The sequence below is a fragment of the Erinaceus europaeus genome, chromosome 4 (assembly GCF_950295315.1).
Source record: "Erinaceus europaeus chromosome 4, mEriEur2.1, whole genome shotgun sequence".
Lineage (NCBI taxonomy): Eukaryota > Metazoa > Chordata > Mammalia > Eulipotyphla > Erinaceidae > Erinaceus > Erinaceus europaeus.
Window position 1 is genome coordinate 14,289,390 of NC_080165.1, and position 22,933 is coordinate 14,312,322.

The 22,933-nt window shown below is 36.9% G+C and overlaps 1 protein-coding gene and 1 non-coding gene across 2 annotated transcripts in view; both read right to left on the reverse strand.

Annotated features, from left to right (window-relative positions):
• The window catches only part of SMC1B (structural maintenance of chromosomes 1B), a 69,809-nt gene that overhangs the window by 42,579 nt on the left and 4,297 nt on the right, over positions 1 to 22,933 (reverse strand). The window contains exons 2-9 of the mRNA XM_060188760.1: positions 21,671 to 21,859; positions 19,667 to 19,779; positions 19,378 to 19,581; positions 13,967 to 14,205; positions 9,765 to 10,023; positions 7,738 to 7,878; positions 1,320 to 1,402; positions 158 to 365 (exon numbers count right to left, since the gene is read on the reverse strand). Coding sequence (XP_060044743.1) covers positions 158 to 365; positions 1,320 to 1,402; positions 7,738 to 7,878; positions 9,765 to 10,023; positions 13,967 to 14,205; positions 19,378 to 19,581; positions 19,667 to 19,779; positions 21,671 to 21,859 — 1,436 coding nt within the window. The remainder of the gene's footprint in view (positions 1 to 157; positions 366 to 1,319; positions 1,403 to 7,737; positions 7,879 to 9,764; positions 10,024 to 13,966; positions 14,206 to 19,377; positions 19,582 to 19,666; positions 19,780 to 21,670; positions 21,860 to 22,933) is intronic.
• LOC132538363 (U2 spliceosomal RNA) lies at positions 2,818 to 3,008 on the reverse strand. The gene has a single exon (XR_009549757.1). It is a non-coding gene; the product is annotated as a U2 spliceosomal RNA (small nuclear RNA).

A 22,933-nucleotide genomic window follows, 5' to 3' on the forward strand; every position in this document is an offset into this window, starting at 1 on the left:
CATTTTACTCTTATTTTCATGCTTTAAGTAAAGATAAAATGATCAAACATAAAACATAAAATATTTCAAAGGTAATCTTACTTCTTAGTAATGGTAAAATTTTAAATCTCATATAAAATATTAGCCCTTTTATAAGTAAACATTAATTTCTAATTACCACTGAGTCTGGGTAAAGTCTTTTAAGGTTTTCCAGAACCTCTGCTCTCTTTTGCTGACGTTTGCCCTCGTGATGATCAATCCCAGCATTCTGCAATTCACTTCTAAGAAGGTTCAACTCTTCATTAACTTCAGACATTCTTGATTTTGTTTTCTTAATTTCATCCACTAGGGTTTCCTCTTGCTGTTTTTTCTCTTTCAAACAATCCCTAAATAACAGCACCACCATCAACACCAACAACAATATTAAATAGTAAAAAGTAAAAGCAAGCTTTAGGGATTGCAATACACAATATATGGTCTCATCTGGCATTTCAGGAGAAAAGAGAACTCATTTTAATATTAAATGATTAAAAATACACAAAATAAACAACATTAAACATGGGCAGAAAAGCTTTTGGTCATTCTCTGTTAGTTCAAATAATATATATTTCTGAATAGTGAAAAAGAAAACATTAGTTCTCTATAATAAAAGTAATTATCATGAACTTAATAATAGTGGTCGAATGTTTAAATTACATAGTTCTCATGACATAAATTTTATTACTAAATATTAATGTCAAGAGTCTTTAATTTTCACAACTGGTAAATGTTCAATTTTCAAAATGTATTTATTACATGATGAGGTATAATTTTAGATATTTTACTTAGTTATTCATCCATTGGACAGAGACAGAGAGACACTAAGGTTGAAGGGGAAGCTAGGAAGAGAGAGACACCCATTAGCACTGCTTCACCAATTATAAATAAAGCTTCCCCCTATAGGTAGGGGCCCGGGGCTTGAACCTGGGTCCTCAACCAATCTTGCCATCACCTGGTCCTCGGTATAATTTTTAAAAAAGATTTTATTCATTTATTCATGAACAAGATAGGAGGAGAGAAAGAGAAAGAACCTGGTACGTGTGCTGCCAGAGGTTGAACTCGGTACCTTATGCTTGAGAGTCCAGACTAATGCTTTATCCACAGAACCACCTCCCAGACCACCCTCGGTATAATTTTTAACTATCTACACTGAAATGAAAAAAAACAAAAGCAAAAACCAACAACAGAGAATAAGAACATTATGCTACAGTAGGAACATTCATTTACTGAACACACCAGAACTATAAAAGACCCTAAAGATATATAAGAAATCTGAAGACTATTTTTACAACTATACCTACATGCATGATTCTGTATACTCCTCCAACTTCTCTATTCTCTTTTTATGATCTTCTATTTGTTCTTTTATTTGTTTCAGATTTTCCTAAAGTAGGAAATTAAACCTGAATTCAATTACAGTTATTCTGAACCAATGCAATTATTTTCACTATAAATCTAAACTTATTATATTGTAAACTGTTAAAAAACATAAAATATGACAATATAAAAGTAATCAAAATTACATTTTAATCTGGAAAAAAGCAGTGTAGTATAAGGCTTTATGAACCCTAGTGTAAGAATCAGGTCAAATCCTGGTTGCTATTTATTGTAAAAACTTCAAACTCTTATCAGAATTTCAAATACCTATATACAGTTCTGACTTCCCCCTCAAATGAATTCATACACTATTTCTTCACTGGCAACAATCACATGCTAGGCAAGATATAAAAATAATTAGGTGGTCTGGGAGGTGGCACAGTGGCTAAGGCACTAGACTCTCAAGCATGAGGTCCTGAGTTCAGTTCCCCACAGCACATGTACCAGAGTGATGTCTGGTTCTTTCTCTCTCTCTCTCCCTATCTTTCTCATTAATAAATAAAATCTTTAAAAATAAATAAAAATAAAAATAATTAGTTCAGTCCCTGCCTACCAGGACTAAGGTCTGATGAGAAACAAGTACCTAATATCAGTAGAGCTGCTTAGTGTTGTAATAGTACAGAACTTTGCAGGCAACAAAAGCCTTGTAGGAAGAAGAACTCACTCAGTCTTGCTCCACTCATGTTATCACTAAATCAAGTACCATGGTAGTTTTCCATTGGTCTCATGTCTTTACCCTATCCCTATTTCACCCTGTGTAGTATAGTAAAATTAATGTTTTATTCCTTTACTTGTGATTCTATAATATTTAAAAACAAGAGTGTCCAAAGCAAAAGTAAAACACATTTCTACTTCAATATGGAACACCCAGAAAAAGAAACACCAGTTTTCAAGTGGAAGGATTTATTATATGAACACAGTGGGCTCATTTTACTCATTTATCAGGCAAATTCACTGAACATAAATAGCTACAATGCTAAATGCTACAGTCATAAAAATGAGCAAGATGCAGATCCTTTTCTGAAGGAATTCAGATTCAGAAATTATGATTCCCATATTAAAGTCTTACTGCCTCACATCAGAATTCTACACATGGGGGCTAGGAGATCCTTTGCCTAGCAGAACACACATGTCATACATGAGGGCCTAGGTTCAAGTCCCAGTTTCACATGGGAGCACCAAAGCTTCCTTCAATGCGGTGGGGGCCTGGTTCAAGCCTGGGTTGTAGGCATGGCAGATCAGTACACTACCCAATGAGCTATTTTGCCAACTCCTTAAATGGTTTCTTAAAACTACTTTTTAATAGTTTGTTTTTGTGGTAACACTGCCTTACAAGGCTACATGTTCTACAAGTACAATTTTATTTATTTAATTTATTATTATTATTTATTTATTTATTATTTATTATTATTTATTATTTATTTTTGATGCACTGTTCCTGGAAGTACTGCAATACCAGGTCGATGCGTGGAGTGGATGGAGCAAGCCCCCATCCCATCTCCTAATTCTAAAAATCTATTTAATATATTGTCCTCGGATAGAGGGCGTAATAGATATTAAACTGATAAGAACAGATACTACACTTGATCTTAGCCAAAAGGCCAAGAAGCGATAAAAAAGTACAATTTTATATCCCTTCAGAGTACACTGCCAACCCATCTACCACTAAACTACCCATATCCCTTGTAGCCCACTAACCTTCTGATAACCTCAACTTCAGTTTGGCAGTTTGCAATTAAAGATCTGTTTTCCTTTGACTTTGTTTATTACCTTGCTTTGTTTCTCTATATAACTCACATAAGTGAGATTATTCAGTCTTACTCTTTTATATAAACCCCTTAGTGTTTACTATAAGGCTGGCTTGATAATACTGAATTCCTTTGACTGTTGTTTGTCTGAAAAGCTCTTCATCCCTTACTCAAACCTGATTGGTAATTTAGCTGGATATAGTACTCATGGTTCATTGAAGGGTTTTTCCACTAGAACCTTTATAAATATATCATGCCAGTCCTTTCCACACTTTTGAGTTTCTGTTGAGAAGTTAGATGAGAGTCATGGGAGTTTCCTAACAGATAACTCTTTACTTTTCTCCAGTTGCTTTTAGGATTCTCACCAAAAGGGGTATTGCTGGAGCTCTGTGCTGGCACAACAACTCTACTGCTCCTGGTGGTCTTTTTGACAAGGGTGAGACACAGAGAAACACCTGCAATAGCGCTCCACTGAGCACGAATCTTCCCTCCTGTAGGTGGGAGCAAGGGGCTTGAGCCCTGGTCCTTACCCAAGGTAACGTGTGCTCTACTGCATGTGATACCACCTGACCCCAAGGTTGGTTGATTTATTAATGAGAGATAAAGGAAAACCAGGGTCTCACTCTGGCATGTGTTGGGATCTCATGCCTGTCAGTTTGGTGTTTTAGCTACTGTATAACCTCTCAGGCTGTATGTTTTTCTTTTCTTTTTCTTTCTATTTTAAGTATAATGTGTTTTGTAGTGTGCCTATTTGGGTTGATTTTGTTTGGAACTCTTTGAGTTTCCTAGATCATAGTGTCTGTCTGCCTCCTTCCTTCATTTGGAGAAATTCTCAACTAGTAATACTTCAAATAATTCTATTTCCTTCTTTTCTCTTTTCCATCTGGCAATCCAATGATGCAAACATTGTTTTCTTGGTGTTGCTCCATAACTTTCTATTATCTTCATTTGTTTTAATTATTTTTGATGGCTTCCTCTACCATATCTTCCAGCTTACCACTTCGACCACTGGCTTCTATCTTTCATATGTATGTAATCAGTTACTGTATTCTTTGCTGATTCTTGTTAGGATTTCTTTCATACTTTCTCTGCTTTGATCAAAATTTCTTCCTTTGAATTTTTCATTTGATGAGTATATTTAAATACCACAACTTTGGAAAAAGAATTTTTAACCAGTGTACTGCTCAGCTCTGGCTAATGGTGGTATGGAAGATTGAACCTGGGGACTTTGGAGCCTCAGGCATGAGAGACTTTTTGCATAAACATTATACTATCTGCCCTATAGCTTTGGAATATTTAGGAAGTGCATATAGCTCTGCTGAACTTGGGGTTTTCTTCGGGCTAGTGTCCTGGTTTATCATTGAGGGTGATTTGTTTTCCTATTATGTTATATATTCTATGGGGACAAGAACCAGGGGTCTGTGTTTGAGCAGTTCTTAGCAGTGATCAAGGATTTGCAGTCAAATGCTTGGCTGAGGCTGTAGAACTGAGAATGTACCAACCTGGACAGTGATCAGAAGTTTGAGGTTATAGGTGCACCATAGGCTGGTGGAAGAACCAATTTTTATAGGCTTTGTGCTGTAAACAGTGGGCTTCTCCCTAACTTTGCTCCCAAGGTCGTTGCTATGAAAGCCAAGTTCCAATAGCTGTTTCTCAGTTGTTTTGGTAGTTGGGAAGGTTACTGTTGAAACTCTCACATGGTTTACAGCTTTTACTTCCCATTTCCCACTGTTGTAAAAATTACAGGCACGAAGCTAGTAGGATTAGGGAGCCAGGATTTCAGTTTAACCTGTTCTCTGCTCATCTGATTAAAGTTCTGTATTTTGTGTATCTTTTATCAACTGTGGCTGAAGGTGACTCACAGCAGCTTTCCTTTTATCACTGATAAATGGGTCCTTGTTACCTGGATGCTAACTTTTAGCCCTTTACTACAGAAGCATGTCTAATGTACAGTTTGTTTCTATGTGGGATTTTCCCATGTATGCTTTGGTTTTGCTATTATGGAGGCAAAGGAAAACAGACTACCAGTCAGTCATCTTGTCCCAACCTCTCAAAATTATAATTTTAAATAGGGTACTCAGTGTAGGCCTTATCATAAAGGTAACATCTGTGCAAAGACCCTCAGGAACAGAAGGAGTTTCTGCATGGAAAAAAAAAAGTAAGGACAATCTCTTCCAGGCAGAAAATAACCAGTGCACCATCCCTAAGGTAGAAACATATCTGATATATTCCAGGAGGCCAATATAGCTAGGTTAGAGCGTAAGAAGGAGAAAAGAAAAAGAAGAAATTTGAATGTTAAATTGCAGTGGAAGGGGTAAGCACAATAGGTAGACTTATGCAGAGAATTTAAGAACTCTGACAAACTTTATATGCAATGGGAAGTCACTGGAGGACTTAAAAAAGAGCATGTTTAGTGAATGTCCTAGATATTAAAAAGCATCATTTTGACTGCTGTGCTAGACTACTGTGAAGGAGGTTAAGAGTAGAAGAGAAATCTACTACATGGCTCTAAACAAGCAAAATAATAATAAAAATAATAATGACTTGGACCAAGTTGGCAGTAATAGAAGTGGAAAGAAGTAATGGGATTTTTAAAAAAATATTTATTTCCTTTTGTTTTATTCTCCTTGTTGTTTTATTGTTATTGATGTCATTGTTGTTGGATAGGTCAGAGAGAAATGGAGAGAGGAGGGGAAGACTGAGGGGGGAGAGGAAGACACCTGTAAACCTGCTTCACCGCTTATGAAGCGATTCCCCTGCAGGTGGGGAGCCAAGGGCTCGAACAAGGATCCTTACGCCGGTCCTTATGCTTTGAGCCACGTGCGCTTAACCCGCTGTGCTACCACCTGACTCCCAGTGATGGGATTTTTAAAATTTATTTATAAAATAAAAAATATTGACAAGACCATAAGATAAGAGGGGTAAAATTCAACACAGTTCCTACCACCAGTTTCATATCCCATTCCCTCCCTTGAAAGCTTTCCTATTCTTTATTTCTCTGGGAGCATGGACCCAGGGTCATTATGGGGTGCAGAAGGTAGAAGGTCTGGCTTCTTTTTTTATATTTATTTGTTTGTTTTCCCTTTCGTTTCCCTTATTGTTTAACACTGTTGTGTTTATTGATGCTGTTGTTGTTGAATAGGACAGAGAGAAACGGAGAGAGGAGGGGAAGATAGAGGGGGAGAGAAAGACAGACACCTGCAGACCTGCTTCACCACTTGTGAAGAAGGTCTGTAATTGCTTCTCCACTGAACAGTGATGGGATTTAAAAAATATATATTTTGAAAATTCTAGGGTAGATAGCATAATGGTTATGCAAAGAGACTCTCACTCCTGAGGTTCCTAAGTTCCAGGTTCAAATTCCTTGCACCACCATAGCCAGAGCTGAGCACTGCTCTGGTATATATATAATATTACATATTAAATGAAACCAGCATAACTCTTAAAAGAGTTAAAGGTAAATATTAGTCCAGCGAGACAGTATAATGGTTATGCAAAAATCTTTCATGTCTGAGGCTGTGCAGTCTCAGGTTCAATCCCCTGTACCAAAAGGATAGAGAAAGAAAGAGTGAGAGAGGGAGGGGGGAAAGAAAGGTAAACACCAAGGTTTCCTGGGCTATCAGTAAGATTGAATTGCTGTCATCTGAGGTGGGAAAGAGTATGTGCGAGGCACACTGAGGTGTAAAAATCACAGCGTCAATTTGAGATTTCAGTTTGAGAAGTCCACTCAACATCCAGAAGAGATGCTGATGAAGCAGCAGGATACATTATGTTGGTAGAAGGTATGACTAGAAATACAACTTGGGGAGCATTAGCAGATGTAACTCAAGGCTATGATAATAGGTCATTAAAACCAAGAAGCAGAAAACAAGAGGCGCAGATGCTTGGAGTATCATCACACTTGGTTTTCTCTCTCTCATTTTGACTATCACTATGACGTAGACATACATCATATTCTCAATGTACAAATAACTCAAAATACAGTAAAGTTAAATAACTTAGTTATTTAACAATACTACACAGACCAGTAACAAAATAAGACCAGCTAGAAACCACATCTGCCTTTATTCTACGGCAAAATGTTTTAATGCTGATGGTCACTTCTGATATAAACCATTACATTCCTCTCTGGGTAAAATGTTGCCAATGGCTTTGCATTCAACTCTTCTATACTTATTTGTCTTCTCTATCTATTTTCTTCATATACACTCTGGACTATAGAGTACATAGGGAACAGAGACTCATCTCCTCATCCCTATCCATACAGAGAGAGACAGGCTTATTGGATGCATGTATGAAAGCACTGTCAATACCTGAGACATGAAGGAACACCTAAAAGACACTACACAGCATAAGAACAATTCATATAATTTTTATCGATGATTTCTGATATAGATCCATTTATATCTTAAAAATTTAATATAGAAGTGGATGAGAGTGTTTCACAAAGAACTTTCTCACAGGGAGATGAAAAATTTAGTGTCAACAACTGCACTATAAACCACTAACTGCCCAGTAGAAATGATTAAAAAGAAGAAATGAAGCAAATCTCACTCAATATGATTCTAGGTCATTATGGCACAAAATATGATACCTTCACTTCTCCATGCCTTCTCTTTTCAAATGCCAGTCTTTCTTCATCAGCCTTCTGTTCCCACTGTAGCTTTTCTAGTTGCTGGTTCATTAAAGCCACTTTCTTTCTAACTTGCTCCTTAAGTTCTTTATAATGTTCCATCTGTATAAAGAACACTTAAATTATTGCTGACTCAGTAGTGAACAAAGGAAATTACCTTACTTGATAACTGCATCAAAATTGTTTTATATAAATTAAATTATAATTGGCCATATTTAGGTAAAATCATATGAACATAAAGTGAATTACCTCCTTATTTAAAACTGTCTATGTTGATCAACTAAGTATTCAAAACTAGTTCTCTAAGTCCTCTGTAAGAAACTCCTGAAAGAAAAAGGTCACTGAAACTCATGAACAGTTCAGAAGTAAGAACAACTCACAGGAAATTACAGTGTTCCTATTTATGTAACCTTAATCATTGTAGAATATATGGTGTGATTTAAGATAATATAAAATTAATAAAAGAGATAAATAATAAAAATTTCACTGAGTGAAAACTCTGAATTATATATACATTTATGGATACCTATCACTTTTATAGTTAAACTCAGATACTTAATTGGATATTAACATCCAATTATCTTAACAATTTCATGTCAAATACACAGTCACCTCTTGTCAAGTGATTATGTCACTTAAAAGGGTTTTTTTTGCTTTTTTATAAATATTTTATTTATTTTCCTTTTTTGTTGTCCTTGCTGTTTTTATCATTGTTGTGGTTATTATTATTGTTGTTATTGATGCTGTTGTTGCCAGATAGGACAGAGAGAAATGGAGAAAGGAGGGGAAGACAGAGAGGGGGAGAGAAAGACAGACACCTGCAGACCTGCCTCACTGCTTGTGAAGCAACTCCCCTGCAGGTGGGAATCTGGGGGCTCGAACTGGGATCCTTATGCTGGTCCTCGAGTTTTGCATCATGTGCACTTAACCAACCCGCTGTGCTACAGCCTGACCCCCAAATTAGAAGTTTTTATGAGGCCTGGGAAGTGGTGCAGTTGATTAAAGTGCTGGGCTTACAAGAAGTGTTGAGTTCAATTCCTGGAGTTTAATGTACCAGAGTGAGTCTCTGGTTCTCTCTCTCCATCTTTTCTGGACTAGAAGGTGGCATAGTAGATATGGCAGTGAGTTCCTGAGTTCAGTCCCACAATCCCAGGCACTAAATGTGATAGTGATTCTCTGGTTTTCTCCCACCTAATATCCCCTATTAATAAAAAAAAAAACTAAAAATATTCACTAGGGGTTGGTTGGTGATGCACCTGGTTAAGTACATACATTAACATGTGCAAGGACCCAGGTTCCAGCCCCTTCTCCCCACCTATAGTGGGGCCACTCATGAGTGGTGAAACAGGTGTGCAGGTGTCCATCCCCCCTCAATTTCTTTCTGCCCTAATAAATTAGAAAGAATTTTTAAAAAGGAAGAAGGAATAAAAATGCCCTCCAGGAGCAGTGGATTCATAGTGTCAGCACTGAGCCCTAGAAAGAATCCTGGTGGAAATTAAAATAAAAAAAGATTCACCCACTGTGACCTAGGAGTTGGCACAGTGGATAAAGCACCAGGCCGGCAAGCAGGAGGTCCAAGTTCCACTATTGCATATACCAGGATCATGCTTTGTTTCTCTCTTCTCTAATCAAAATCAGCAAATAATTTTTAATAGCTTTCATAAAACCCATGAGAGAAAATGATGCCTTAAAAATAAAATGTAATTACCTAACTTTTATTATAAAAATGGTACCATGGCATCTTAAAGATATTTTCTATCACTTTAATGCATAAATGCTACAATGCCATCTAATCATTTTAAAGAAAAATAGGCCATAAAGACTACATTGAGATTCATATACAGGCTAAATAGTTTAAATCCCTAAATTTAGACTGAAGACAAGATCTTAAAGTATCAATATAAGATGCATTTATTTCTATTTTGTTCTAATTAATAGGGGAAACTGAAACAGTAGAGCAAAGATCTCCTCTACATTGACTTTTTCACCTGACTGGCTTCTAGTTCAATGTCTTTTCCTTTATATAAAAGTTCTTCCTCAGTTTGCTTTTCAAAACTTCTCCATGCACCATCTAAATCAGCCAGCTCTGTTTCCAGGGCTTTGATATCTTCTTCTTGTTTAGAACATTGCTTTTCACTGTCCTTCATTGATTTCTTAGTCATATCTAACTTCTTGAAGTGGTAAGAAGTATTCTCTTTGGCTTTAATATACTGAGGCCTCTTCTGATTTAAAAGTGCTTCGATAGATCTAAAAAGAGAAAGGAAATGTGCTTTAAAGGAAACTACATTTTATAATTTATAAAAATGAATTCCTAGGGGAGTCGGGCTGTAGCGCAGCGGGTTAAGTGCAGGTGGCGCAAAGCACAAGGACCGGCATAAGGATCCCGGTTCGAACCCCGGCTCCCCACCTGCAGGGGAGTCGCTTCACAGGCGGTGGAGCAGGTCTGCAGGTGTCTATCTTTCTCTCCTCCTCTCTGTCTTCCCCTCCTCTCTCCATTTCCCTCTGTCCTACCCAACAACGACAACAACAATAATAACTACAACAATAAAACAACAAGGGCAACAAAAGGGAATAAATAAATAAAATAAATTTTAAAAAAATGAATTCCTTTGGGTTAGATCATACATTTAAAATTAAGTTAAAAACTGACTCTCAGGGGTTGGAAGACAACTTGCCTCATGCTTTACTATGCACGAGACACTGGTTTCAGTCCCTGGCACATGAAGGTGTCATGAACAGTAATGTGAGAGTCCCATGAGTGAAAAAGAGAGGGGAGAGTGATTCCATGTCTCTATTCTGTCTCTAAATAAAAAGTGAGAAAAAATGGACTCAGAGTACTGTATAAGGCATTCCCTGATGACACATAAAGATTGATTTTTAGAAACTATAAACAGATATGTAATTGGCAGAAGATGGGCACAATTGGAGGAGGGACCATATGGATGAAGCATAGTAAGATTTTTTGAGACAGATAAACTATTCTGGGAGGTTACAGATAAGCAAAGGACTATAACAACCCATGCTGTAATAAACTAGTGTGAACTCATGGTTACTTAATATGCAAATGATTACAATAGAAGTATTTATAGATATGTGTGTACAAAGGTTAGTATATAAACATACATAGTTCCTTATTCTGTCTGTTGAGAAATCCTAGAAGCAAAGATGCCTCAGAAGTGAGTACATCTAGCATTCAGATCTAGGCTTCTAACAACATCTTCAAATAAAAGGAACCAGGAGTCTTGGGAGAAATAGATGATTCTAAGTCTGAGGCAGGTTGATTCTAGGGCTGCCTTATATAAGCAAGATGAGCTAGGAAAGTAAGGAAGTATCCCCTGCCCAAATCACAATGACAGGAATGCCAGAGCAACTCAAAAGCCAACTCAAGACTCAAGAGCTCTCAATAGATATAGTTGAAACAATCTGAATAACATAATGTATATTAGAACTACAAGTAAAAACATCCCCTTAGAGAAGATATTTGCACATCCAACAAGCGACTGACATCAACCATCTATAAGAAACTGGTATGGGAGTCAGGCGGTAGCGCAGCAGGTTAAGCGCCCGTGGCGCAAAGCACAAGGACCGGAGCAAGGATCCTGGTTTGAGCCCCCAGCTCCCCACCTGCAGGGGAGTTACTTCACAGGTAGTGAAGCAGGTCTGCAGGTATCTATCTTTCTCTCCCCCTCTCTGTCTTCCCCTCCTCTCTCCATTTCTCTCTGTCCTATCCAACAATGACATCAACAACAACAATAAAAACAAGGGCAACAAAAAGTAAATAAATATTTTTTAAAAGTATATATAAAAAAGAAACTGGTACAGCTCAACAAAAGAAGAAAAACAATCCAATAAAAAAAGTGGGCCAAAGAACTAGACAGTTTTCTAAAGAAGACATGGGCATGGCCCATAGACATCAACAAATACTCCACTTCACTTATGATTATAGAAATGCAAATTAAAACCACACAGAGATTCTATTTCACACCTGTGATAATAGCTTACAGCAACAAAATGAAAAATGACAGGCTGTAGAGAAGAGGACTCTGTTGGCAGGCATGCAAACTGGTACAGTCAATTGGAAAATTGTATAGAGAGAGCCCTTAAACTAATAGATAGAATTACCTTATGGCCTAGTAATACCACTCTTGGGCATTTATCCAAAAGACACCCAATCACTAATTCAAAGAGACACATGCACGCCTGTGTGCATTATTCACAACAGCTAGAGTGGAAGCAGGCTAAATACCCACCAACAGATGACTGGCCAAGAAGTTATGAGATATCTACTCCATGGACTACTACTCTGCTATCAAGAAAGATGATATTGTGTTCTTTGGGACAAAATGGATGGAATTGGAATTGATTATTTTTAATAAAATAAGTAGAGATTAAAGGCAACAACCAGATGGTTTCACTCATGTATCTAGATAACTGAAAAGATACATAAACTTGTAAAAAAGAAGAGAAAAAAAAGACAAATTGTTTCTAAGACTCTGTGAGAACTATGGTGCTTATCTGTTATCTTTGGTCAGTGGGAGGGTGAGGATATAGAACTTTGATGGTGGGTACACTTCCAATCTTGTAATCCACTATTAATCATAAATAAAATTGAAAAAAACTCTAATTTCAAAGTAACATAAATAATAATCCAATAATTGTAAATAAAGAAAAGAGTCTTCAATCCAGGGAAGCCTGGCCAGCATCCTGGTGGCATCTGGAACCTGGTGATTGAAAAGAGAGTTAACATACGAAGCCAAACAGACCCCACCAATGTGTCCTGGAGCTCAACTTCCCCAGAGACACACCCTACTAGGGAAAGAGAGAGGCAGACTGGGAGTATGGACCGACCAGTCAACGCCCATGTTCAGCGGGGAAGCAATTACAGAAGCCAGACCTTCTACCTTCTGCACCCCTCAATGACCCTGGGTCCATGCTCCCAGAGGGATAGAGAATGGGAAAGCTATCAGGGGAGGGGGTGGGTTATGGAGATTGGGTGGTGGGAATTGTGTGGAGTTGTACCCCTCCTACCTTATGGTTTTGTTAATTAATCCTTTCTTAAATAAAAAAAAAAGATTGGGCTAATCAAATAATAATAAAAAAAAGAGTCAAATCTCCTCTGCGAAAGAATTCCAAATAATTTATGTAGATATTCTCCCCACCACTTAAGTATGGGCCACAAGGGGCTGGGCTGTGGTGTACACAATGGAGCACACATATTATCATGTGCAAGGACTCTTCATGGGAAGCTTCATGAGTGGCAAAGCAGTGTTGCAGGTGTCTCTGCTTCTCTCTCCCTCTCTAATTCCCCCACCCAATTTCTCTCAGTTCTATCAAGTAAAAAAGAAAGAAATACATGCATCATGACAGAGACTTCTTTCCAAAGAGTTAAGTGTGGAAAGGAATAAAAAAAATCACCACTTTAAAGTAGAAAAAACTGACAAACACATCTCAGATGATTACGGTAAAGACCAGCAGTGATATCATGATATATTAGATGATCGTGCTGTATAATATTTACGGTATGCTGGCATTTCTGATACAACATGATGAGTAATGACCTCTGTAATCTTCCACCTCAAAACTCAAACTGTTTAATTATACAAAAACTATAAGATAAATCCCAACTGAGGGATATTCCACAGAAATCTTAACCAATACACTACCAAACTTTTAAGATCATCAAAATCAGAGAAAGTCTGAGGAGCTACCACAGTTGAGTGAAACCTAAGAAGAAAGGATGACTAATTCAAGATGGCATTTTGGACTAGAAAAAGAATTAGGTAAAATCTAAGAAATATGAATAAAGCATGAACTTTAGCATCAGTCTTGGTTCATTAATTCTGACAAATGTATCAATAATGTTATACAACAAGAGAAAATGAGTATTATAAATATGGGAACTCTGTATCATCTATACAATGCTATTATCTATAAAAATATTATAGAATAAAAAGTTTTAAAAATAAACTTTCCGAAGTGTCATTAGCATTTTTACTTCTCTTTCAATCTATATAAAATCCAATTATTAATATTTATTTTGAAAAACTCCCCCTTAGAACTATGGTAATGATTGGGGATGGGGATGGTACTTACATATATTGGTATGATACTGCACCTTGAAATATTATAATTTTATAAACAACTGTTACATCACTAATAAAAATTACAAAGAAAATAAATAAAAACTCACTTTAATTCTTTTTCTGTTTGTTGTAGTTGTCTGGTTAGCACTCCATTTTCCTTTTTCTTGGCTTTAATGATGTCTTCATGATGAATAAGGGACTCTTTTCTGACATTTAAGTCCCTATGTACATGCTCTAACTCAGTGTTCAGAAAATCAATTTTTTTCTCATTATGATATAGTTGGAAAAGCTGCAGTTGTATTTTTTTTACTTTCAGCTCTTCAAGGAGACTTTGATAACGTTCTGCCTATAAAACAGTACAATTCAGTAAAGTGGTTGATAATTAGCAGTAATCGAAAGGGAATATATTTATACTGATCCTTCAAAAACTCAACCGTCACACCAACAGATCATTTGTAGTGATCTATCACCCCTGCCTTCCTCCATCTCTCCTTCCTTGCTAGGGCTTTTGAGTCTGCACGATTCCACCACTCCTGCAGGAGTCTTTTTATCCCTTTTCAATCTCAGATCATTTATGAAGCTGGTGCAGGTGCTCCCATGTGGTATGGGAGCTCTAACTTGTGTCCTCACAAATGGCAGTTTATGCTTTACTGTGTAAGCTCTCTCCTGGCCCCTAAATTTTCACTTGTGTCATTAAGAAAAACTATTCTTGGGGGGAGTCGGGCTGTAGCGCAGCGGGTTAAGTGCAGGTGGCGCAAAGCACAAGGACCGGCATAAGGATCCCGGTTCGAGCCCCGACTCCCCACCTGTAGGGGAGTCACTTCACAGGCGGTGAAGCAGGTCTGCAGGTGTCTATCTTTCTCTCCTCCTCTCTGTCTTCCCCTCCTGTCTCCATTTCTCTCTGTCCTATCCAACAACGACAACTACAACAATAAAACAACAAGGGCAACAAAAGGGAATAAAAAACATAAAAAATAAAAAAAATTTAAAAAAAAAGAAAAACTATTCTTGTAGCAGGGGAGGTGGCTAGGCACGTAGAATGCAGGTCTTTTTCATGTGTGATCCCTGGAACTACATATGCCAGAATGGTGCTCTGATCTTTCTAGCTTGCTCTTATTTAAAAATTATATCTTTAGAACCAGCAAAATAACTCAATTGGCTAGTACAGTGCTTTGTCATGTGCAGCACCCAAGTTCATGTCTAGTTCCCATCACACTGAAGGAAGCTTTGGTGCTGTGGTGTTTTACTTTGTCTCTCTGCCTTGCTGTCTCTCTACCTTAACTAAAGTACCCTTAAAAATAATAGTCTCTTGTATTCACCAAAGTAAAAGACTGGGGGGAGGGTTTCAGGTCCTGGAACATGATGGCAGAGGAGGATGTAGTGGGGGTTTAATTGTTAAGTGGAAAACTGGAAAATGTTAAACAAGTACAAACTGCTGTATTTTACTTTTGACTGTAAACCATTAATCCCTCCAATAAAGAAATTTTAAAAAATAATAATATTCTAGACTAAAGCAGCAGTACTTTAAGAAGGTTTCTGGATCTACTTCTAAAATAAATCAGTAAACTGGTAACCTTTGTTTTTTTTGTTTTTAAATATTTTATTTATTTATGAGAAAGATAGGAGAGAGAGAAAGAACCAGACATCACTCTGGCACATGTGCTGCTGGGGATCGAACTCGGGACCTCATGCTTGAGAGTCCAAAACTTTACCATTGTGCCACCTCCCGGACCACTGTTTCTCTTTCTTTCTTCCTCCCTTTCTTTCTCTTCCTTTCTTTCTTTCCTTTCTTTTTTCTTTCTTTCTTTTTTTTTTAAAGACTAGAGCACTACTTAGCTTTGGTTTTTGGTAGTGCTGGGAACCTGGGATCTCAGACCCTTGGGCATAAAAGTCTTATATAATCATTGTGCTATCTTCCCATCCCAGGAACTGATTTTGTATTCAAAGACTTAAGTGTTATGGTGGTAAAAATATTGAAGCTATATCCACTTGCCAGAGTCTGTCCCATTTCTGTTTATATATGAGAGTCTGGCAAGTTCATTAGCTATCTGATATAAGTAGTCTCATTGTAAACTCAAGGAAATTATGACTTGAAAGGGCCCTAGCAAGTTTAAAATCAGTAATTCTAGATCAATGCCTGTTAAAGGATGCAACTGTGAAGATGAATTTTCTTTAGTATTTATACTATTATTAGTGAACTAATAAAGAAATGGGCTGTCATAAATTTATAATCAATAAAGCATTCCAAGTGACAAAGTAAACAGTTACATGTCAGGATGACATAAAAATAATGACTATTCTAACTGTCCTTATGTTAAAAAAAATTCCACAATTCTTCCTTCCTTCCTTCCTTCCTTCCTTCCTTTCTTTCTTTCTTTCTTTCTTTCTTTCTTTCTTTCTTTCTTTCTTTCTGACAAAAGAGCGCTGCTCAGTTCCCATAAATGCATCACAGTGGATCAGACCTGGAACCTCATGCATACCAGTCCTGTGTTCTACCAGTCAGTTATCTCTTTAGCCTACAATTCTGTATTTCTGTAAATGGTTTCATTATATCATGAATATTACAGTTTGTTTGATATCCAGGTAACATTTTTTGTTCACTGACAAAATTGAGGACAAATACACACAGAAAAGACAAAGAAGAAAAAAGTATCACCAGCAGCATGGAACAAATCTACCTTGCACTAGCTTATTCAAATATTTATTGATTGCCCACTATGTGTTCTATGTGCGAGAAATATGGTAGAAAGCAAAACAGAGACCGTCTGTTTTCTACAAGTGTGTTATCTAGTTATTCTGATAGGGGCAAAAGAAGAAAAGTCAGAGAGTCCAAGAAAGCAGATACTAAGATAACTGCAGACAGTGAGATCTCATACAGTTTCTTTTATATGCTATTAAAAAACACAGAGATCAGTGCCGTAATACAAAAAGGGGGTGCTGACTTCTACAGAAGGCCTGGGAAGAAATTGCCTGCTTAAGAAATGGCTTTTTAAAGAAAATATGAAGAAAAAATCTATTCTGAAAAAAATGAGGCATCTAGCTATTCAGCAGATAAACAGCAAATTTATCTTGGTATGTTTAACAAATAGTAACAGTCACTGTAGTATGAGAGAGAGGAAATCAAAGTTAGAGAATTCAATAAGGGAATCAGATAAATAGGCTGTATAGGGAGACTAGATTCTCAGTACAGTGGTATGTAAAGAAAGAGTGGATCAGTTGAGCTTAACAAAGAACACTCTAAAGGCAAATATAATCACCCACATATAAGGCAACATACTAGGTATTGTGAAGGATACACACACACACACACACACACACACAAAATAGCATTTGCAAAGTGTGGTCATGGTATGGTCTCCCAATACTCCTTTTCAGAGTCACTAAAATTAAAACTATCTATCTTCACATTAATTAAGACTTTTTATTTGTCTTCTAAAATTTACTTATCTATTTTATTTTTCAGAACACTGCTCAGCTCTGGCTTATGCAGAGGACTGAACCTGGGACCTCAGAACATCAAGCATGAGAGTCTGGCTGCATAACCACTACGCTGTCTTCCCCACCTATTATTTGGTTTCTTTATTGTGTTGACATCTGCACTGATGGTACAAAGTACAATGGTGAGTATAACTGCTAGGCCTTAGCGCAAATGATATTTAATACAAAAATAGATACAAGAATCTGCTTATATTAAGTCAGATGTTATTTCCAACTCTGTCACCATGTCCCTAGACAATAACGTTTGGCCCACCTGCATGGTAACTGTCAGGCTCGGGCAAAAATCAATAAAGTCACGGACCCTTTGGAATATACATAAAATAGACTTCCTAGCTTTTTACAAAATGGAGACTCTAAATCTCATCTGCTATCTTTACCTTTAGATTCCTGATTATTACTAAACAATTTGTTCTGCTTTATATCTTAATGCTTTTCAGCTACCGAGCTGCAATTGCTACCATGACACCAACTTGACATCCCTGGACAGACAACCTCACCAATGTGTCCTGGAACCCCACCTCTCTAGAGCCCTACCCCACTAGGGAAAGATAGAAACAGGATGGGCATATGGATTCACCTGCCAACACCCATGTCCAGTGGAGAAACAATTACAGAAGCCAGACCTCCCACCTTCTACACCCCATAATGATCCTGGGTCTATACTTCCAGAGGGATAAATAACAGGGAATCTTCCAATGGAGGGGATGGGATATAGAACTCTGGTGGTGGGACTTGTACCCCTCTTATCCTATTATCTTGTCAATCATTATCCAATCAACTGAAATCAAACAAACAAAAAAAAAACAATTGAACCAATGTCAACCTTCTAATTCTTTTAGAAAATGCAGCTATTTTTCATAAAATGTTTTTATGTTAATATGTAGTTTATTAACTGCATTTTTTTTTACCCTAGGAAGATTTACTTTTTGGCAACAATTTTGTTGGCCTATAATTTTTTAAATGCTTTTATTTATTTATTGTTGGATAGAGACAGAGAGAAATTGAGAAGGATGGGGGAGATAGAATTGGAGAGAGACAGAGAGACAACTGCAGACCTGCTTTACCACTTGCGAAGCTTACCCCCTGTATGTGGGGACCAGGGGCTTGAACCCGGGTCCTTGTGCACTGTGATGTGAGCACTTAACTAGGTGTGCCACTGCCTGGGTCCTATTTCACATAAAATTTACACATGATAAACAAGTCACTGATTTTTGACTTCAGTACATTTTTGTCATCCCAATGTTGATTTTTGCTGTTGTATTCCTTTTCTCTATCCTAAGCTGGAACCAGAAATAATTCTGAACTTTTCTAGTTGATCTCAGATCTCACTAGTTATATTTTCTAGTTAGTGTTATCTGCAGTACTGCTTCTGCTCAGCAGGGCAGCTGGAGTGGTTTTTAATTAGCAAATGCAATACTACTAGTTTCTTCAGTGTTCTTATCTGTCCTTTTTATCAGTTTTATACTCACTTAATTCTATTGTCATTTTTCCTTTCAGCTTTAAAATTTAATTGGGAGTTAAATTAATAGTTTACAGTATATAGTTTTTGATACATGTGCAAAATTTCTCAATTTTCTGCAAAACAATCTCACACCCTCCCCCAGCCTATGTCTTTCTCCGCCACAGTACATCAGGACCTGAAAATTGCCTCTCACCTCCCATTATTGCAATTTTTAACTTTAGTTAACATTAAAAATATTCTTTACATTTCTCAATTTTAATATTGATAGGCTATAATACACATTAAAAAAAAACCTCTTTGGCATCCTTAGTAAGTTTGCAGAGTATAATGGGACAAGATCCAAAGCTTGAGAGGCTTTGACATACAGGATCTTGACGTTATTTTTAGTTGGGGAGAAGCAGGCATTTCTGTAGTGGAAATATGTCAAAAAACTTACCTTTAATGAATGTTGAGCATGATTTGTCTTAAATTATTAAAATATTCTCTAACTCAAAGCCAAATACCTAGTAAGATCGAGTTTCTGTATCCAAAATTTAGTTAAATCTTTATGATACCTACCTCTTCTTTCTCTAATTTTGCATGTTTGCGCTCTGCAGCTACATTTTTTTTCTTATTGAAATTAAACTGTGCATCCTCTTCAGCTTTCTGTAGCTTTCTTTTCTTGTCTTCATATTCTCCTATAAGTTCTCCTGAAGTGCTGATTTCCTCAAAAAACTGGGTTCTTTCTTTAGGTTTTTTCATTGAAATTGACTCTACAGTCCCCTTTTAAAAACAATAAAGCATACAACACATAAAATGTAGTTATGGATTTTCATGATCATCAGTCAAATAAGCTACAGTTACTTACCTGAAAAACTAGACAGTTTTGTGCTTTGACTATTATGCCTATCTTTTCCAATTCTGATATGTAAACAGAACGACTCACAAGATTATCATTAAACCGATATTCTGAGCATCCTCCTAAAAGAATTAAGACCATTATAAAAATAATAAATACCATACATACATCAACAACTATAAACAGTTGAATAAAATTATTTTCCTATTGAGGCAACCAGCTATGCAATATACATGTTAATTAATTCACCTTATCAGCTAACCAATACTGAGTAGCTCCCATATGTGAAGAAGAATTCAACATCGATGAACAAAACAGACAAAAAAGTCTGATCAGCAGGTTAAGTGCACATAGTGCAAAGCGCAAGGATCACTGTAAGGATCCTGGTTCGAGCCCCCAGTTCCCCATCTGCAGGGCAGTCATTTCACAGGTAGTGAAGCAGGTCTGTAGGTGTCTATCTTTCTCTCCCCGTCTTCCCTTCCTCTCTCCATTTCTCTTTCTGTGCTAACAATGATGACATCAATTACAACAATAATAATTTTAAAAGGGAAAATAAGTATTTTTTAAAAATCTGATCTCAAGTCTTATAGATAGACAAAGTTGAGTTATGTAAATAAAAGAAATATGTGAGATAGTGTTCAGTGCTAAGGAGTACAACAAAACTGGAGAGGGGACACAGAAGTTCTGTACAGAGTAACAGGCAAAGTGATTCTATACAGACAAAAGGCTGGGTCCAGGGTCTTAAGTATGGACTTTTGAGATACCTCCATGGTTCAATTTTATTTTGTTTCCTTTTATAGAAGAGAGCACACATACAAAGCAGGAGGCTGGGTAGTGGCACACCTGGTTGATTACACACATTACAGTGTGCAAGGACCCAGGTTCAAGCCCCCAGTTCCCACCTGCAGGGGGAAAGCTTCATAAGCAGTAAAGCGGGGCTGCAGGTGTCTCTCTGTCTCTTTCCCTCTCTACCTCCCCCTTTCCTCTCAATTTCTCTGTTTCTATGCAGTAATTAATTAATTAATTAATTGCAGTGTCAGAGATTAGGGAAATGATTCAGGTCATGAGGGCCCAAGATTGTGCACCTTAGAAGGAATGTAACTATTAATTAACCAAAGTAGTTACATTCCTTCTAAGGTGCACAATCTTGGGCCCTCATGACCTGAATCATTTCCCTAATCTCTGACACTGCAATTTTTTTCTGCCCGGACTTCATGGCAGCTTTGTGCAGACATAACTCTATAACTTCCAGTGAGTTCTTGCCACCCAACCCCAGCCCCACAGCAGGTAAAAGACAAGAGGAAAAAGTAAAGCATCAAACATGTTCTATACCTATTATATTATATTGTATTGTATTATATTATATCATATTATTATATTATACTATATTATTATATTATATTATATATTAATCATAATTTACTATACAGTTATACTAATACTCTTATAATAACAGAATATTACCTATTCTATTATAGAATAATAATAATAGATTCTGATATTTTCTATCCAAGAGGGAACAAAAAGGAATTTCTAGGAGTCTGGTAGTGGTGCAGTGAATAAACCGCTGAATCTGAAGCATATGGTCCTGAGTTCTAGGCCCAGCATGCTTGTGCCTGGACCGCGCAGCGGGTTAAGCACAGGTGGCGAAGCACAAGGACCAGAGTAAGGATCCTGGTTCAAGCCCCTGGCTCCCCACCTGCGGGGGGGCGGGGTCACTTCACAGGTGGTGAAGCAGGTCTGTAGGTGTCTATCCTTCTCTCCCCCTCTGTCTTCCCCTCCTTGCTCCATTTCTGTCCTAACCAACAACAGCGACATCAACAATAATAACTACAACAATAAAACAAGGGCAACAAAAGGGAATAAATAATAAAATAAATAAACATTTAAAAAAGAATTTCTAGAACTAACAATGCCAATGAATAAATCACACCCTTCAAAAAAGGAACAAAACTATAATCTGACTTAATACTTGAAAAGTCAAATAATAAGCAAACATCTACAAAAAACTACCTCGAATAATCCTTGCAAATGTCTTCTCTTCTTCACTTTCCTCCACATAAACAATTTTTACACTTGCAGAAGATGAAACAGGTTTTCCAATATGTGCTCCATGAATAAGTTCCTGAATATTTTTCACTCTCAAAGTAGATGGTTTCTCTCCCATTACAAAACTAAGTGCATCCATCACATTAGATTTCCCTGGAGAAGAGAAAAGGGAAAGGGTTATTCATTCTCCTGTATCTTACTAGTCTATCTAAATGTTAATGTGGCATTATTCAAAATAAGCACACAGTTGCAAAATCCCACATTTCTATCAATGGATAAATGGATAAACAAAATGTGATATGTATTGATTATGATAGAATGCTATTTGTCAATAAGAACTAAGAAAAAATAAAAGAACTAAGTACTACACACTATAAATAGCATGGTTGTTTACTTAACTGTGCTAACTAAATAAAAAAATTTAGACACAAAGGTCACGTAGTTTACAAATTCTTTTTATATAAAATGTCAAACCCATTAATCCACTGAAATGGAAAGTACATTAGAAGCTGCCAAGAGTTAGAATGACTGCTAGTGGTTACAAAAGGGTTTTTTTTTTTTTGGCGGGGGTGACCTCAAGTTCTGAAATTTAAAAATGATGGCAGTTTACAACTCTGTATATATTTAACATCACTGAAATGTATACTTTAAAAGGATGATTTTGATGGTATTTCCATTATATCTCAGTAAGAAAATAGTAGTGACCAGGAGCCAGCTCCTGATGGAGTGCCTTCTCACATGTGTGAGGCTCTGGGTTCAATCTCCAGCACCACTGGGAACAGCAAAACTCCATAATGATCTCTCACGGAGTCTCAGTGATAACCTGATGGCAAAAAAGCAATGATGAAGTAATTCAGAACTGACTTTAGGTAGTTCAAAACTTATCTGCTAGGCAGCCAGCCAGTTTCAAGAGGGGGTGTGAATTTCTAGGACAGATAGATAAGGGAGGGGTGGCAGGAATTGTAAAGACATGCTCACAATAACCTTCTGAGAGAGATGCTCTTAATCACAATATGCATTTTCTCTTTTTTCTTTGACTAACAGAACAATGCATTCACATGATTCTGCTTCCTAGAAGGAACAACATTCTTAACATTTAGAATATTATATGCCATCTCAGTTTTCTATGCATTTATATTTTGAGAACACACTGTATGACTTTGGTTATTATTTAACTTGCGCTGCTGATCTATTTTTTGCTATATCGCACACTTCCCAGTGCCATAA